The sequence below is a fragment of the Thalia democratica genome, chromosome 6 (assembly GCF_965202585.1).
Source record: "Thalia democratica chromosome 6, ktThaDemo2.hap1.1, whole genome shotgun sequence".
Lineage (NCBI taxonomy): Eukaryota > Metazoa > Chordata > Thaliacea > Salpida > Salpidae > Thalia > Thalia democratica.
In genome coordinates, this window is record NC_139170.1 from 12,684,644 (window position 1) to 12,705,229 (window position 20,586).

The 20,586-nt window shown below is 24.8% G+C and overlaps 1 protein-coding gene across 1 annotated transcript; it reads left to right on the plus strand.

Annotated features, from left to right (window-relative positions):
* Positions 1-8,315: 8,315 nt before the first annotated feature.
* LOC145839472 (uncharacterized) lies at positions 8,316-15,860 on the plus strand. The gene is made up of 4 exons (XM_082947040.1): positions 8,316-8,421; positions 9,473-9,690; positions 9,959-10,095; positions 15,714-15,860. The coding sequence occupies exons 1-4, from the start codon at positions 8,332-8,334 to the stop codon at positions 15,800-15,802; spliced, it is 534 nt and encodes a 177-aa protein (XP_082803166.1). The 5' UTR covers positions 8,316-8,331; the 3' UTR covers positions 15,803-15,860.
* Positions 15,861-20,586: the final 4,726 nt, after the last annotated feature.

The following is a 20,586-nucleotide window of genomic DNA, read 5'->3' on the forward strand; positions in this document are numbered from 1 at the left end:
TCATATCATAAAAAAGCTACATACTATGAACTGTTATTGAACTGCTTGTTACTCATAAATTAGATTGTTTCAAAATGTCAATTAGAGATAGATCTAAATATAAATACGTAAAGAATATAATTTTGTATAACGAACCTTTTAAAATATGTTAAGTAGTAAAGGTTTTCCTATTAAAAAATATTTATAAGTATAAGTTAAAAAGCTAAAAAATTCAAAAGTATCTATTCCAGTGGTTTCAGAAATTTAAAAAAACCCACTTTAACAAGCATATTATTAAATGCGATACAAGACATCAAATCAAAAATAAAACACAAATTAAATTATTAAACAATATTTTGTTTTAATTAAAAGTAGTAATTGTTATAGTTAATTGTCTTAAAAAGGAGTCTACTAATAATCATAATGTTCAATAAAATTAAAAAATAATCAAAAAGTAAACATTAAACAGATCTAGAAAAGTATTCGAACGTATTAAAACTTTTATTTCACCAATTTTTCTATTTATTCATATTTTTTTTTTATTGTCCACCAAGTGCAATTTTTCAAGTAAAATAACCACCTTAATGAAAAAACCACAATATTAAGTTTTCTATTCAGTTTTCAATACTTTGATTCATCAAAAAAAAATAAAAAAAAAGTTTCTAAAAGTTTTAACTTCATTGTAATATTGATAAAATTATAAGTTATTGAAAAACGAATATAATTCAGTTTATGATTATTTAGCCTTCAAATAAAATTAAATATCTTTAACAAAAAGTAAACTGAAACCCTAAAATTTTCAACTATTTTCTTAACAATTTTTCTAATAAATCTACTTTTATTTTCAGTAAACGAAGTCAAGTTTGCAGTAAATAATTTTGATGACATACAAATAAAGTTATTGTTTAAATATTTATCTTTTAACACTTATACTGAACTAAAAACTTTTCTTATTTTTTAAAAATTTTATTAGTTGTAAAGTTGGTAGAAAAAATTGTGATATTCTTAGTTTTTTTATACTGAAGGTTATTTATTTCGCTAAAATTCTACTATAATAATTTTTATTTTCCACATATAAGCTTATTTTGAAGTTTTAAATTTTTTTGATAATTTTTTAGTCTCAGTTACCATTTAAGGGTTTTTTTTTTGATTTTTCATTAAAAGCATTCTAAAAGTTTTGAATCGTCACTTTAGAAAATACAAATTAAAATATAAATAACGCTTGCATCGTATAAAAAATGTGTAATATTAAACTTTAGGTAGTGTTTCTTGTGCTGATTTTTTTCATTTTTTTTTAGTAGCAATTAATAAAAAAATAGTGAGTTAAAACCAAACTTTACTTATTCAAAGCTATTTAAAAGCTAAAGTTTTATCACAAAACACACTTTAAGCTTTTTTTATTTAAAATCGCTGATAGTTTTTAAAGTTCTTTTAGTTATTAAAAATTCAAATTATTTTAATTTTACAAACATTGAAGTAGTTTACGCTTTGAACGATAACAATCAAGACTAAAATTATTTTTGACGGTTTATTAAAACTGTTTAAAGTATATAAGATCTAATATTAATTTTCTAATGATAGTACGTATCAGGGACGTAGCTAGCTCAAAAAAGTTACGAATCTACAAAAATTAAAACATCTGAAATGACGCGTGATAACGTCCTAGCAGGAATACAGAAATTTAAACTACCTCTAATATTATTGAACTTAATCTAAAAATATGCAGTTATGTTAACACATTAAAAATGGAATGTTGAAGTACGAGTGATAACTGTATATAAGGCAATTTATTTTGCTCCAAACCCCCTATGACTCTTTATGCGTTGCCACTTGTGTAAACCCAGAAAACATTCATTAAAAATAAGTATACAAAAATCACAGTTTAACTTAGAAACATTTATATTGTTTTGAAAATCAATCATTTAACGTAGTCATTAGTAACAACAATTTATACAAATTTTGGTGACATAATATTGTATGATTTTGGTTTTTGAAGCTACAGCTTCCATTAGAATCAATTTTGCATTGCAGATTTTTGTCAAACTAAAGCTTTAACGCGCTAAATGTAACAATTTGGATATATTTAACTCGTTAAATTTTTCGACACTAAAAATGCTAAAGAGTACATATATGTCAAAATTATCTCTCAGGAGTGCATAACTAAGTATAAATGAATACTGAAAGCTAAGAAAGCAAAGTCTTTTCGAGCTGAAATAAAAGCCAAGTTTTTTTGCACTATTTGCAGGAACATACCAAGCTACGTTCCTGGTACGTATTATTAATATTTCGTTAGCTAAGTTAAAGCTTGCTAAAAGTTGTAGCTATACCAAGGGATAAATTAAAAAGTTCCGAGTTTAGTTTTTTCACTGAAATAAGTATACATGTTGAGCTCTATAACTATCATCAAGTAAACATATCTTATCAATAGAGTTTGTTAAGATTGTTTGTGCTGACAAAAAGTTAAAAAACCCAGCTATTTGAAATAGTAATAAGAGTAAACTTTGTTTAAAACTTACTTTTACAATGCTTTTAAAAAGGTTGAGTTACCAACTTACAACTACCAAAATTGAACTTAAACAAAATAATTTAGATAGTGTTATTAGCTTAATTTTTTAAAACACTCTTTTCTTGCTATGGGGTTTTGTTTGATAATTTTCTAAGATAGTTAATAAAACAAAACATTTATGTTTTATATATCTTTATCTAAAAAACAAGAATTTTAATTTTAATTAGATCAACACCAATAGGGACTTCTATATTTTGAGGGAGAAAAGTTAACTTTGTGAGTACAAACATTTACAAATTAATTTAATGACTGTTTTACACAATGTACGTTTGTTAATATCTTTTGTTGACTTTTAAAAATATTCTCTACCTTAACTGGTAGATTGTTTAATAATAAATGTTGTCTATAATGTCCTAAACTAAATATCTAGAGCTGCTCTGTCCATCATATACTACTAATTAATTATTAATTTGTTATTATATAAACTAAAAAAAGCTTTGTTAAAGTTAAACAATTAAAAAAAAAACTATTTACCTATTAGTTTATCTGATATAGAACTAACAACAACCGAAATTATTTAATTGATCGACACTGAAAACTAACAGTATTAAAAAAAAGTACTTTAGTTTAATATTAATTAAGAAAGCTAATACGATTTAAAAAATAATCTTTTATACTAACTTAGTTTTTGAATTTTTACATATATTTTATGGTATTATAATGTTTTCATATATTTTATGACTAAAAATTAGATAATTTTTTGAGTCCAGCTGCTAATTTCGAACCGAAAAGATCAAAAAACGCAAAAAAAGCAAAACACACGAAAATATTAAATCCTTCAACGAATGTAAACACGAACAGAACTAAGAGCGGAAAAAATATTTTTTCACATAACTCTTTTAAAACTTGACAAACTGTCACTGTTTTATCGATTATATATAAACTTTTATGTTCCGAAGAGCCACCTGTTTGCTCAATCCTATTTTCATTTTCAACCTTTTCAGAACTTTGTTCTGGTAGTAGCACGCTCAAGCTCAGATCACTACCAAAATTCAAAGATTGGTTTAAGTCGTTTTTGTGGGTTTTACCGCCTAGTTTAGATTCAACAACTTCATAAGAACTTTGGCTTGTAGAATCTGTTATAGAACTATCAGAACACTTTATTTCAAGTGCTTTCACAGTGTTATCTGAGCTAAAAAAACTTGGATTTTTAATGCCATTTACAGATTTTTCTAAACTTAAATTTCTAACTTCGCTGTTAGAGCTATTGGAATTGTTAAAACTCGGGCTTTCAATGTCACTTTCAGATTTTTTAGAATTTACAGCCACATTGTCACTTATAGAACTATCAGAAACGCTAAACCTTAGACTTCCGATTTCATTTAAAGAGCTCTCAAGACTATAAAAGCTATCATTATCTTTCAAGTTATCCAAGTCATAAAACTCTTGGATTTCAGTTTCACTTAAAGCATCACTAGAGCTTTCAATTGTGCTTCTTTCTGAATCTTGTTTAGTCTTTTTACAAGCTGGAGATTGTTTGTTCTCGTTTAACATCTCCGCAGTTGAAATGTCATCGTTTGATTTCAATTGAATTTTATTCGGTCTATTAGACATTATTAAACTAGGTAATTAAAAATACTCGTATACTAAATTGTATTTTGTAGTCAAACGAACTTGGTAGCATAAAATAAAATTTAGTAACAAAAAGCTTACTGTGACTTATAATTTCAACGTAAGTATAAAGGTATACATAAAAAAGGTATAAAATTTTTCAGAGTCTCTAAAGAAATTAAATGGATTGTTAAAATACTTTTTTTTACAACTTTACTATTTCAAAAAACCCTATTTAAAATATCTAAGTAAAAAAAAACATAAAATAATCAAACTCAAAAAAAGAGAAAAAAAACGTAGTAATCTAAACAAAATGTATACCAAGTTTAAAACTTTCAACATTTTGTTTATTTATTTCCTATTTACTGGTAAACGTTTTATAAACTAAGTTCTAAATTTTAATTAGAAATTTGTATATAATTATTACATTTAAGTACAACAGTATGACTAAATTTTATAAAAGGTAAAAAAATATTTTATAATTTCGAAAATAGAGATTGCTTCATTATGTTAGCAGTTAGTTTTTATTATCAGCAATAAAAACTTGTATCACTAGTATTAACGAATTAATAATAATTAGTTTGTCTGTAAAACATATCCTTAAGTTAAACACTTTTATTCTTGAAAATTTGTTTAAATATAAATATTACCTCGAAATTTATTAAAAAATTTTAATATAATATACAAACCTTATCAAACCTAAACTTATAATTAAAAAACGATTTTATACAACTTATAATTTGGTATTTAAAAGATTCAACTTTAAACTAAAAAAATTGACTGTAGCAATAAACATTTAACAGTTTAAAGTTTTTAGCTGTAGTAAAGATTAAATGTGGTTGATCTTCTTTGTTGTTTAAAATTTTTATTCAGTCTTATCGTTTTGCTTTAATGTTGGTATATTTTCTCAAAAATTTATTGCATATAGGTTAATTAAGTAATTTAAATATAACATTTATTTTCAAATTATAGCTTCTGATGTTTTATTTTTATCATTACGTACTTTCTTCATAAAAAAAATAAGTTAAAAGTACGATTAAAACACGTTAGTAAACACTTCTGGCAAATTATAAGTACTTAATTTGTATATTTTTTAATTAAATTTGTTGAAACTTAAAACAACTGTAACATTTGAAAAAAATAATAGGTCCAAAAGTTTATAAAAATGACCACCTTTATAGTAAAATAAACTCCTAAATACTTAGAATCAACTAGTTTGAAGCTTTTTGTAATTAAGGTAAAACATAAGTTTATGCATTTTAAAAAGTATCAAAAAATATTTTTTGAAAATTAACTAAAATAAAATGTTTAATTACTTGTCCTGGACAAGTCATTAAAAGGTTTATAAGTGGTTTGCGACTCGATAACCGAAAGGTTCTTCGTGCACTAGGTCCTCGGACCAAGTATTTTGAGCGTTTGTTTTTTTAACTTTCAATAAACTATAATTACTTATAAATACTTTTGTGAAAACTACTGTGCAAGATGCACACTTTTAGAAAATTTTTGTGACTTTTAGTACGAGAACGGGTCATTTTTGTACGAGAGGAAACTTTTGTACGGAAACACTTTTGCATGAAGGGTCACTTTTGCACGCAGGGCCACTTTTGCACGAGTGGACAATTTTGCACGGCGACTCTTTTGCACGAGCGTCACTTTTGCACAAGGTGACACTTTTGCACGAAGGGTCACTTTTGCACTAAGGATCATTTTTCACGAGAGTAGAATAAATAGATAAAATACAACAAAAAAAAAGTTGTAAAATAACAAAAAAAAAAAGATTGGTTAAAAAAGAAAAAGAAAACAAAGTTACCGACCGATGGTAAGGGTTAGTTGTAACAGTGATAGTAAAATTAAGGAAGAAGAAAGAAACAATAGCAAAAATAAAACAAAAGTAAAACAATAGAAAAAATTAAATACAAAAAACTAATAAAAAAAAAAAGGAAAAAAAAATTACCGACCGAGGGTAAGGGTTAGGAGTAACAGTTATAGAAAAAAATATTATATACCTAATGAAAATTATTAATCAAAAAAAAAAATAAGTAAAAAATTTACCGCCCGAGGGTAAGGGGAAAGGTGATAGCAAAAAAGAAATAAATTGAAGTAAAAAAAAAAAAAAACTTTTAACCTGTGCAAAAGTGTCTTCGTGCAAAAGTGTCCTCTCGTGCTAAAGTACCGCTCGTGCAAAAGAGTCGCAGTGCAAAACTTTCCCCTCGTGCTAAAGTGACGCTCATGCAAAAGAGTCGCCGTGCAAGAGCGTCCGCTGGTGCAAAAGTGACGCTGTGCAAAAATGCCCCTTCGTGCAAAAGTGTCCCCTCGTGCAAAAGTGATACCCACCCTTTAGTACTGTGAAGTACTAGGTAAACTTTTTTTCACCGAGCAAAAGATAAGCTGAAATAAATAACTTTGGGAACTTTTTTAACCTAGTAAGTTCAGTTTTTATTTTTTACCTTTGCTTAAAAGACTAAAACAACTAAAGTTTCTTTATGATAATACTTGATAGTCGATACTTATACACATTACATAGCTAAGTTCGTCAGCGACGGCTTAAATAACAAAAATTAAAGATCACTAAATCAACTACCTTATATCATTTTATTCAAGTAAACTGCAGGTTGGCTCCTTGCTTATGTTTTTTAGTTGTAATGTTTTAAAACTTATAATACTTCTTATACTTGATTATATCATTCTTTAAAAATAGTGTCTAAGAATAAGAAATATTGCTAAACAGTTTTTCACTTGTAGAATCTTTTAACTCTCTCTCTGATTATTTGAATTGATATGATTTTATATAAAATTTTAAATCGTGTCTAAAAGCTTACAGTATCTTAATTTCACAATCGTGTTTAAACACAGTCATTAACTTTTGGTATTTTAACAAAATACTAATAAGTCTAGACATGCATCTACTGGATTTTAATAATTTTTAATTTCAATTAATTGTACTAGCAAGCATCCGTTTCTTTATTTTATTTATTTTAAATTTGAATAAAACTTAAGTCATTATTACTTGAGTTTTGTGTGTTTTTTTATATAATAACAGTTTTTTCTACAGAAAGTATCATAAGCATAAGTCTGGTTTACTTTATTCTTAAGTTTTATATAAAAAAACAAAGTATTAATAATTCAGCAGTCTATAGAATGTATATATTTTTAAAATGTTGTAGTTTTTAAACTAACATACTGTGTTTTATACCTTTTTTACATGCAACAATAAATCAAATACAAGTTTTTATAATAATTAAATCATTAAAAGTTTTCAAAATGATTTTTTTATTAAAAGATAACAAGTTCTGAAGTGTAGTATTTGATTATTTAAACTCTTTTTTTCGTTTATAGGATTCTAGCTAAAAAAAACTATTTAAATTTTATTATAACGTTAATACATTTTTAAATGGGTAATCTTAAATATTTTTTTAAAAATAAAAATGAATTATTTTAAATTTAAGTACAAAAAGTAAATAAATTATTTAATTTAAGGTGAATTTATAACATTTATATTTAGTTTTACGTAGTAATTTAATGTAGTTTAAAGTAATATATTTTTGTTTAGTTTATATCAAAAATTCAAGTCATAGTGTTTAAATATAAATTTTTAAACAGTTTAAATCATTTTTCTAAATTACAAATATGCTGATTATAGCGAGACAGCTTAAATGAGAGACTAAATATAGAAGAAAAAATGTAAAAAGTGTTTGTCTTTTTGAATTAATCTATGTATGTTTTTAATAAAACATTTACACATTTATCAACCTATAGTGTACTTCATCGGTAAAGTTAGTGAAAGTAATTTACTTAATTTAAAAAAAATAAAGCGTTTGAACTGACAAAACGTTTGTTTGTAATTCAATATTTATATAGAACATCTTTATAAGCATTTACATAGTTTGTTTAACAATATAAAGAGTTCAGCTACTGATGGAATTTTAGTCTTTGATGAATTTTAGCTTATAGCTTTTATTAAACTTTTTAAGTTCTCATACTTATTTTTTCTTGACCAGTTTGTAAAGGTATTTGTTTAATTTGTGAAAAATTAGTATTCTTTACAAATTTTTGGCAAAAAAATTAAAATAACTTATACTACCCAAAAACAGTAATAAGAAGTAATATTTTGAAAACTAAAATAAAAAATTAGCCAAAACTAAAAAACATTTTCAGCTAAAAAATTTTTTTTTAAGAAACTTCCGTTTGTAAAGAGTACAATTAACGTTTTTACAGGTAAATTTTAAACGGAAAACATGTTACTTTTAATCAGTAGTTTAAGTTTTATGATAGTTTTCACATCACGTTCAGCTGTTAGCCTGCCTACCGACTTGAACTCTTACCTAGTAAGTTTTTCTTGTTTTTTTGTCAACTTTCAAATTTAAAATTCTCTAAGGTTTTTGATTAAGTTTTATACTGAAAAAGTGATTTGGGCTCATTTACATTGACAAACTTTTGAGGATGTTTTAATACAGTATTTAAAACTGTTTAAAGCTTTTTGTGTAGATTAAAAAGTTTCAGAAGTCTAAAAAATAGTTTGAACATTGTTAAACTATAATAAACTAAACATATTCTTAAATCAAAAAAAGTAGTATAATAATTACTAAAAATAAAATTTACATGATTTTTCCGTATGAAATTTTTAAACTGTCAGTAAAAGTTATGCAAGGGTTATAAAATTAAAAAAAAAAGTGTTTACCAGCTGTGAAATATTTATTTGATTTATTTTAATATCAACAAAAACAATTTAGTTCGAATTCATAGACAAAACAGCTTTATAATTACCACTTTAATTTTCTTCAAACTTAGAATACTAAATTAAACAGTCTTTCAGTTTTTAGTTTTAACACAAATCGACAAAATAATAAAACACATTACAAAACATTTTTAAAGTATTATTGTATAATTAAACAGTAATTTAGTATTTAGTTTTGAAAAAAATCAACAATATAAAAAAAAACAGTACCGAACATTATTTATTGCTGTTTAAAAGTTATGATATTAGTATGAACACACATTATAATAACTTCTTATAACCACAAAATTTTTATAAAGTAGTGTTATAGAAGTTAACTAGTTTTTATCATATTTTATGTTAATATTCTTACTGTTTACAAAAAAAAAAAACACTAACTTAAAAAAATCTGTATTTTTTGTTGTTAGTAGTATATTCTGTGATCCCTTAAGCTGCCAGGATTATTTGAAAATAAAAATCTAATAAAAAGCAGCTTAAAATATTTTAAGCATTTTACAAAAACTATTGAAGTTATTGAGATCTTTTAAAAATTTGACAAAAAACTAACTGTCAACTGATATAAAAAGAATTATATTATTTCAGCTAAAAATTTGGGGTAACATTTATTTTGATTTAATTGAAAGCTAACAAAATTTTGCAAGTACGACATCGATTTGGACAGCAGATCGGACCAATCAAAAGCTGGTGAAGATTCTGACAATGACGTCATAATCCCGCCTCCCGCTCTCTACGACTCCAGAATCGATGACGTCATGTACGAAGCCCCAACGTACGGAAGCAATGGCGTCAGCTTGTACGCCGGTAACGATGGTGACGATGACGTCATGTATAACGAAAACTACGACGACGACGTCATCGAGTAAGCTGCATATTTACTATTTGGCTGTATTGTACAAAAAAATAAACAAAAAGTTTAAAAACTCTTGTAATTTAAATTCATAAAATATAGGCTAAGTTAGCTTTAGTTTTTTTAACCGTACAGAAAAATGAGTGTAAAAAAGCCTAGTCAAAAGTATTTTTGTCGTTGTAATTTTACACAATGGTTAAATAATTATAAATAAAAAAGATCAAGTTCAAAGAAATTTTTCAAGTTCAACATTTAATTTGTTGCACCTGGTTTTTTGTAGCATGTTAGCATTGAATAACGTGATGAAGATATACGATCTGAACGATGACGGAGTTATTTCCATGATGGAGTTTGCGGAGGTGACGAAAACTCCTTTAGAGGAGGCAATCATTCCGTTTCAAATCGCTGACTTGAACGGTTAGTTGACTTTACAAAAAAAACAACTTTGTTTAAGTGTTTTAGTTTAAAGTTTTATTAGTGTGATAAAAGTATTGCCAATCTGTAAAGCTATAAACTTTATGATATTAAAGATTTAAGTAAATATGATTTAATGATATTAAAGGACTTTGTAAGTTTAAATAAAAACACTTTCAAGCTTTACACTCATAATAAAAAGTTATAAAGATAAGAAGTTTTTGATGAAAACTTCTATTAAGATAAATGTAAACTGTTAGAGGAAAACTATACCTTACTTAAGACTAAAAAATTAAAAATATTATCTGCACAAACGACCTAAAAAATTATACTTAAACTGCTTGGTTAACTAACTAGTATAAAAAAAGTAGTTCGCTGTTTTTTAAATTTACGCTCCTACGTAACTAACTTAGAACTGAAAATTTCACAAACTTTATAATTTTCATTCACTTAATTTCACGCATTTTGAAGCTGACATTCCTGCTTTAACTGTTTATTACCCTTAAACTTGACTAGTGACAACGACCAGTTGAAGAAAAACGGTGTGATGTAAAACCAAAAGGAAACACTTTTGTTTGATGTAAAACAGCTTGTTTAACATTTTTCATTTGTCATTATTTTAAAGTAAAATTGCTTTGAAAAGGTTATAAAAAGTATTGTGGTCTTTAGAAAAGTATTTTATGATTAATGGTATATATTTTGAAATAACCGTTTTTTAGGCAAAGCTAAAAATATGTATTTTTTGACTGATAAATACAAAAGAGCTTTTTTAAGAACGTTCTGACATGAACATTCAGACAATCTTAGAACTTTTCACACTAATATAACTTTATAGAACTAGTTAAATTTAGTCGTAAATAACAAAACATTTTGTTTGTGTTTAAGCAAGTTTTGTAGAGATATTATAAAAAAGCTCTGTACTATAACTATTTGTTAACTTTAAAATTTTTTGACTTATTTTAAGGCTTAAAAATCTTAAACTCTTAAAAAGTTTACACAAAAATAGTTATTTAAACAACTTTTACACTATAAGAATAATTACTCAAATCTTTTCTAGTGGAACTTATTAATTTTCATTAACGAACCTGTTCCGAAATTAAAATACAAACAAGTAGGAATATAATAAATGTTGTGTTTACCTGGAAGTTGGTACAACTATATTTGTTTCAAAAGAAACGTTTAATCAACCCAGCATAAATTTAACTTTCGTAACATAATAAACATTTATAGTAGTTGTATTTAACTTTATGTGTAGCGCAAATTTGATATATAAGTTTTAGCTTTTTGATTTTTTAAACTTTATAACTAGTTAAGTTTGTTAAAATTTTTAGTTTTTAGATAATCATAATGTTTAAAGATTAGAAATTTGGTATATTTAATTTCTTATTTTTTTTTTATGAAAAAGTTGTTAGAGAGAGAGTTTGTAAAGCCTTTAATGTTTATATACAGAAAAACATAAAAGGTGAACTAAGTATAAGTTTTTACATTTGAAAATAACACCAATTGGTAGAACTTAGAATATTTCCAAGCTTAAATTTTTTGTTTAACATCATGTAATTTCTAATAAAAAAAAACATCCTATTAGAATAAAAACATATTATAGAACCAAGATTGATAATACACATTTTATGATATCTAAAAAAGCTTGTTTAGAATATTTTAGAAAATAAAACGTCATGATTAAATTTTGAGTTTGATAGTAGATTAGAAAAAAAAACGAAAAATACTTGAACAAATAATATATATGTTTAAAGCAACTTAGAATAAGAAAATAAGTTGTTTTACACAAGATACATGTTGTAAAAATACAAAATAATTTAACATAAAATTCAAGTTGTACAGGTCGAACAAGAACAGGTAAAATGCATTTCAGTTGAGTCAAATCGATACTTGTTTGTGTTTTCTTGTGATAATCTATAACTTCTCGGTTACAAGAAAGTTTGCGTAGTTTCTTAGCATTCGTTCGCATATTAATGACTTAAAATTTGTTTCTTTATTTGAACTTGCCTTTGATAATTTTTTGTTTTTTCTTAAAAAATGTAACTCTTATATAGGTGTATTTAAAAGTTTACAATAAGTATAGATAACAACGTAAGAACTAGAAAATAATTTTGAATTTCAACATTAAAGGTCTTTTTATGTTTAAGAATTAGTAACATATCATAAAAATATGACAAGATTAAAACAAATTTAAGTTTTACCGTCAAGTATGCGTATAAATTAACTTTACAAAACAAAAACTTTGTTTAAATGTTTTAAAGATAAATTTTATAGAAAATGAAAGTGTTTATTGTTTTTTTAAATTCGTCTATGTATAATTCATTAGAAATACTTTTAGTACTTTTTATAATTTATTTTCTGTACTTCAACAATGTTATTAAAAATAATGAAATAATTTTTCAAGCTAAAATAAGATAAAACTCTGTCATTGCGAGCGCTAAAACAAAAATACAAAGCTCGATAAAATTTTTAATTAACAAGGAGACTGAACTAAAACATCATTAAAAATTCATGAAATTTTTTCCCGCTTTTATGATCCTTGTCATAATACATACATGTGTGCTATTCGTTGTTATTTACGGTTTGTTTTAAATAGCAGCTCAGTTGAAATTTAATATGATTACATGCTTCATTTGTTTCTTGTTTTATTTTAAAAGAACACATTTTCATTTTGTTCGAAACAGGTTTAGCAATTTGTACATAACTTTACTGAAACTTAAAAGATAAATACACAACTTTAATTTTGATAGATACTTTACAACACAACTTGAAACGCTAGATTTGGTACGAAATATGAACCATATTTAGTTATTTAAATACTAACAGAACTTAAGAGAGTTAAAAGCTTTAAATTTATATAACTTACTTTATAGATACTTTTTGTTTATATCTAATAAAAGGTGTTTTTAAACCAAAAACGTTTAACACTTTTGAAAATATTTACCTTGTAATATTATTTTGTTAATAATATGACTGTGAAAAAGTTCTTTATAAATTTATACATACTAAAGCATCTTTACTGCTAAGTCTGATTGCATATAGTTTTAACATATGTTTATTTATTCTACTGAAGTAAAGGTAATTAGTTATAAATTTGTTAATATTTTTACTAAAGATTTTTTTAGCATTTAGAAAGAGATAAGTTTTGATAGTGTACGGTTTTAATTAATAAAAATTGAAAGTTTTTAATCAAAAGTTTTTTTTTGATCCTGGTTTTAGTGTCCTACTATATTTATTAGCTATAAAACAAACAGTTTTTTGATTAAGATTATACAAGGTTTTAAATTACTGAAAACCAATTTAAGTTTAAACAGTTTAAAACTTGTCAAGTTTTTCAAATATAACGCTACGTTTTTATTCTTCTATAAAACTTTTATGGATAACAGCCTGTAGCGGATTCCTTTTTTTGCTAATAATTTGTATAAAGTTTACAGATAATGTTTTTGTTGATAATGTTGAAAATTGTAATTAGTTAGAAACGCTTAGTGGAAGGTGATTTAGTTTATCTAATCATATTTTATTCTATATATATACAATTTCACATTTAGTTTATAAAAATATTTTCTAAGTAAAAATGTTCAAAAGTACAGTAACAAACAAGCAAAGAGCTTTTTTTGTAAATGTAATTAATATACATAACTTAGAGCCAACAAACGCTGTTCATTTCATTGCTGTAAGATAAGTTTTGTTACTAATTTAGTTGAAAAAAAATTAAGCATTAAAAAAAAATAATTCAAGAATAATAGGGCCATTTGTTTTGTTTTACGGTCTTTAACATAATCGATTCGTTTTTATTATACTTTCTTAATTTGCAAGAAACTTTATTAAACTTTGCAAACGTAAAGTAGTGGTTTTATCTCTATTTGGGATGCATTAAAAGGTCACGATAAATGTTAAATAAGTAATGAGATTAGTTAGTTTCTGTCTTATACGAAATTTAATGCTTTTTATTGATCGATTATTTAAGAAAAGATCTATTTTTATGAATCAATAACATACGCTAAAGAACAAAATGTTTATTATATTGCAGTATCTAAAAATAAATAAATAAACTTTGAATCGAAAAAACAGTCTGTAATATGTTTTTATTAACACTCTAAAAAAAACTTAACAACTTAAACTTAACAACAAATACAGCTCGCTTTTTTACATTTTAACTAAGTGAAAACATTGTACGCAGAGCATATTCAAGTCATTAAAAATTTAAACCCCGGAAGAATTATAACATTTTAGAAGAGCTAAAAAACAGTAATCTAAAATAATTATGCGATGCAAGTTTTTAAGTATTTTAGAAGTTCCTTCCTATCTTTTATAGTTGTTGATATTTTATTTTTAAATTTGCAAATTAGTTCAGTTTAAAAAAGGCTTATTTAAAAGCAACATAGCTGTAGTCAAATTTTAGCTATGCATAGTAATGTGTTTTTGATGATTTAAAAACGCAACACTGAATGATTTTAAAACTTTAGCATTAGGTTTTCATTTAACTATGAACAAATTGTGTAGTTTTGAAATCTCAAAGTTATTGAAGGAAACACTTTTGAACTAGTTAGTAGCGAATAACTTTGAGTTTTAATTTTTATTTAATATATGATGTCTATACTTTATTAGACACTTTTCTTTTACAGTAACCTAGAAAACTAGACTAAGTAATTTAAGGTTTTAACTTAATTTTTGTAAGTATATTTTCAGAACAACTAATGTGTCATATAAAATAAACTATAAGTTTAAAAAGAATATTGTTAGTGTTGATCAAAATTGACCAAATCATCAGATATAAACTATTTAAAGGATCAAATTAATTATAATCTCAAAAATCTTATTTTTTGTAGAACTAAATCACGGATAACACATAAAGTTCATATTACGTTCTGGTAAAACGAAATATAAAAAATGTACAAAGTGTAGGAGATGCTTTTATGAATAAAACATTAGTTGACGTGCAGTGCTCAGCCGACAATGTTTACACAAAAACTTAGTTTTGCGCAAATGCGTCGTAGGACAACGTTTTAAGATTTTATTGACTTTAAAACGTTTTATTGAGTTGCGGTAGTCAGAAGGTATTCTAAAACTAAAAAAGCTAACTCTGGTAGAAGAAGTAGTTTTTACTAATAATGGCTTTTATTTAATATTTATTTAAACTTTAAAAGTAAAAAATATAAGCTCATGAGCATTGTAAAATAAAGTTATTAAAATATAGTTTTTAAATAAATGCTATGAATACTACAAAATTGATAAGTTGTTGTAAAATATAGCTTGTGTATTTATTGATAAGGCTCATTTATTAACCTCAAAATTTATTTATTTCAACTTTTACTTTACTTTGCAACTTACACATTATTAAAGTGAAGGATAGATTTTAGAGAAATTTAAAATTTTATTATTGAATATTATTAGCTAGTTTTCTTTCTTTAAAACAATTTAAGTTTCATTCCTTATTGAGAACATCAACTATTATAACAGTTAACTTCCTCTAATTGTTTTTTCGATACGTATATCAATCACTATTAAATCGTCACGATAGTAGAAGAATTTTACAAAATTATCCAAAAATAACAGCCTTACCTTAAAATATTGATTTTTTTTCTTACTATTTTAAAATATTAAACAAATTATTACAACAGACGACGGAGTTTTATCAGAAGAAGAGTTGTTTGAAGCTCCATGGCTTGTAGAAAATGATGAGTTTTCCTATGGTGGTGGACAATACTGAACTTGATTACAGCTTTATTGAAAAGTTTAAAGTCTACTGATGTTTCTTAAATATTAAATTTTTTAAACTATTGTAAAATCACTTTTTACCAAAGCAAATTTTAAACTGTAAAATCAAAATAAATTACTGTTGACATCTTTGATTGTTTTGTAAAAATCTTATAAGTAGCTGTTGTTATATTCCCTATTACTGATAGAATTTATTGATAAGTTAGATTAAAACTAAATCTCAGATCTTTAAAAAGTATCAAAAACAAATTTGATGACTTTTAAACTTTTAAGTATAGTTTTAGCAGTTGTACAATTATATAATTTGCCAAAAAAGTACATAGACTATTAAAAATGTTTTGACTTTATTGAAATGGAAGAAAATTAAAATTGAAGCTAGTATTAGATTTATTGTTATAAAATTTTAATTAAAAAGTTTCTACGTTTTAAACGTAAAACTAAATACTAAAGCTTTAAATTCAAGATAAATTACCAAAGTTATGTTTACCAGACAAAATTTCAAACATTTTTTTTATTTAATTATATAAGGTTACCTGTTTTATGAGTTTTTGAAATAAACTTAAAGTTATGGTTAAAAAAATAAATTCTTTTTAATATCTGTATGAATTGAAAAATTTTAAATTTATTGATTAAGATTGCTTTTAAACCCTTTTAAAAACTCTCTATAAAATTTTCATAGATGATATAGATTACAACATAATTCTATTTTATAAGTATTATCGAAAATTTTCTAGTTTCAAGAATTAAATAATAGTTAACTTGCATTTTAAACTAAAACTTTAGGAAATGTTGCAATAAATCAGAAAAACAAAATATTTTAAAATGCTGCAAAGTTTTAACCGCGTTTGCGTTCAGTAAGTAGACTTACGCAGCTGCTACTTCAAAAACAAAAGTTGTTATATTTTTGCAAGTTTAAATAAGTACAAAATTCACTGGGTTTAAGCAACCAAGCTTAGAGCTAAAAGAAAATATTCCTAAAGAAATAAAGCTTTTTTTAAATAATTATCAGATACTTAAGTTTATCCTTTTTTTAGGGTACACATATTTAATTTGCATATTTCATTGTCAGATTATAATATGAAATCGAAAATCAGTTTATCTCCGTTAACTTGTAGAATAATGAAAAGTAAAGTAAAAAAAAAAAGTTTTTTTAATATATATAAGCGTATAGTTTTAGAATCAGCCTGTAAAAGCTTTGTTTTATCAAGTTCGGTTTCCAAAAGTCTTTTTTTAGTTAATGTGGCTCTTATAAATGACTGTCGATCTCTGATATAAAAACAAATTTAAACAGTACCCTTTTTTATTAAACCAATAATAAATAATAAACTTAACCACACGACCATCAACAACAATATCCGAGACAACCTACGACCGGTTTCGTCCTTATTAGGACTCATCAAGCAGGCATAGTCGCGAGAAACCTTTGCTGAGATCTAAGTGTAAACAAAAACATGTGTCAGTTTAGTAAAGAAAGAGTACTTTTTAAACTTGTAATCATATATTCCAGTGAACATGGTTTCGCTAGGATCTTTATTAGCAAACCATTAACTTTAAATTTTGAATAGATCTCTTTTTATGTAAATAGTTTCATACAATTTATTTAATTTAGTGCAAAATTTCTAGGTTTACATTTCCATAGTAACAACGCCTAGTTCCATCAATTTTGAAGAAAAAAAAAATTTAATTCTTGGTGCTTATAATATGTGTGTGTTTTGTAAAATAAATTATAACAATTTTATGTGTTAAACTTCATTAGTGAGATGATCTTATTAAGCTGACATAAATATGACCAAATCAAAAACAGTCAGTGAGTTTGACTTAAAAACAAAACACTTAAGACTAATCTATATAGAATTTTGTAACTTCTCCTAAAGTTTATTGGCTACATGTTTTTGAAAACACCAATTTTTTTATGTAATTCAGAATATTATTTTGGTGATGCAAATGTTGTGTTTCATGTAAATGCTCTGCTCAACATTTAAAATAATAAAAACAACAGAATACTATTACTAAATAGAATATATTTTAGTTATAAAACAAAAATAGTGAATCGAAATTAGCAGATTTGTTCATGCAATTTTACAGTTCAATTTAAATTGCTTTTTACAAAACTGGTAATTTGCAAAGTTCCTAATGCATGAATTTTGTTAAATTTTGTAAAACCGACATACCAACTTAAAATAATGATAACTATGATACTAGAAACATGTCAGGAAAGTTTTAAGCTCTTATATTAAGTCATTCTATTTTACGAACATGTTTGTTTTAGATCTTTGACAAAATATTTTCTTAAAATAGCATAAAGTTGTGAGCAAATTCAATACTACATAATAATTTAATTCTTGTTTTAAGAAACATGAAAAAGAAAAGCCAGGAAGTCCAAAAAAACAAGTAAGCATTATATTTTTTTAATGTTTAATTTAAAAGTAAATGAAATTTTGTAAAGAAATAAGTTGTTTAACTATATTTAAATTAAAAAAAATAGAGTTTGTTGAAGCAATGTTGTTATTTTTGCACTAAAAGCCACAAAATAATTTGTACCAACACAAAAAATTTTTATAAATGCTTAAATTCAAAACTTTAGCAAGAAAAGATCCTAAGTGTTATGGAAACAAACTTAATGTAACTAAAACTCTAATTTTAAATAATACGAGTTTTTTAACTGTTTGATATAACTCTTAAACAAACAAATTAAAAAAAATCAGCAAAAAGTTTTATTAGATAAATATTCAACTTCAAAACCTTTCAAAACTTTAGGTTCAAACAAAAGAAAAACAAAGTTTCGGAAACAAACTTGTTAGTTAAGATTAAAAAAAATAACAGTTAAAGGATAAAATAAAGATAAACAAAAACTTCATAATTTTTTTTTAAATAGATAAAAACAGCAGCCAGTCGAAGTAGGGTCAATGACAGCCAGGATAATATAGTTATACAAACTCCTGCCAAAGAAAAAGGAAGCTTTGTTTGTTTACTGAGCATTGATAAACAAGACTTCTCTACTATAACTTTTTGAATTGTAGCTAATGAAAACAACTTAAGTAAAAGTTAACGACAACGTAATTTTGTTTTTATAGTAACGAACTAACTTTTCTATGCTCAGACAAAAGCACTTCTCAATCGCAACAAGCGAAAAACAGTAGAAACATCTTCATCGAGCGAAGAGGAAAACTCGGACAGTTCGAACGATGATCATACACCTGGAACACACAAGGTTGTTCTTAAAAAGTTATAAAGTCACAACTGGTAATCTTATTTGGTACTGGCAATGCATTATTTCTGTTTAGTTGTGTAAAATCGGCATACTAACTCGAAATGGTGAAACAGCGACATAGAAACATGAAAAAAAAGTTTTAAGCTCTTATGCTAAATCATTCTATTTTATTTTACAAAATATTTTCCTAAAATAGCATAAAGTTTAGAATAAATTTAATATTTTGTTTTTGTTTTAAGAAACATGAAAAAGAAAAGTCAGAAAGACCAAAAAAACAAGTTAGCTTTATATTTTTTTTTACTGCGTTTATAAAAGTAAATAAAATTTAGCATAAAAAGAAGTTATTTAACTACATTTAAACTTGATAAAAAAATGAGTTAATTGTTGTAACATTGTAATGGAATATACAAAAACTTTATACCAATAAAAAAAATTTAATATTTCAACTAAAAACTGCAGAAAGAAAAAGTCCCTCAGAATTATGGAAACCAACTTGTTGTAAGTTAAAGTTATTCTTTAACATCATGATTTTTTTTGATTGTTTGAAATAAGTCTTAAACAAACAAGTTGAAAAAAATATCAGCACAAAATGTTTTTGTATACTATTCAACTTCAAAACCTTTAAAAACTTTAGGTTCAAGCAAAAGAAAAACCTCAAAGTTTCGGAAGCAAACTTGTTAGTTAAAATTTTTTAAACCAAAAGTTAAAAGAATAAAAAAAATGGTAAACAAAAAATATTTCTTTTTAAATAGATAAAATCAGCAGTCAGTCGAAGTAGGGTCAATGAAAGTCAGGATCAAGCAGTTGTACAAACTCATGTTAAAGAAAAAGGAAGCTTTGTTTGTTTACTGAGTTTTGATAGTTTACTTTTGTTTACTAGAACTTTTTACATTGTAGCTACTAAAAAACATAAATAAAAAGATTAAAAGTAAAATATTTATTATTATAATGTACTTTTTGCGTTGTTACGTTAGGCCATTTATGTCAAACAACAAAATATTTAATTCCGCCTTTTTTAAATGTAACAGTAAATAGCTACTTCACAATAAATAAGCTATGGTTTTTGAAAACATAAATATTCTTTGGAGTTTGAGTTTTGCTGTTTTAAGTTAAGTTATCTGCTTTATTGTTTAAAGTTTTTAGATGCAAAAGTTAAACGAACATTAACTTAGCTCAATTATCATTTGTTGCATTTATTTTTAAGTGTCCAAACTTTAGATCCAATTAATTTCCTTATCTTTAAAGCTAACTAAGATTTTTTTTTCTAGAAAACGCTCCTTTACCTTTAATTTAAAAAAATCCATTGGGTTCGGGTTTGAACGTTTGAGTGGGGCCCCTTGGAAAAAAAAGTTTATTTTTGGAATTCTTACTCTAACCGATGTTTTAGCCAGAAAATATAACACTTTTGTTTAATTCTTACTTTGCTGTGTTCTCAAGGATCGTTGTTTTTTTCAAAAACTTTAATATTTTAATGTTTTATACAAATATGCCCGATTGTAAATTTCAAAGTCCTTGAATTTTCTAAAGTTCACTGAAGCAAAAGAAAAAGTTTATTAACTTATTTT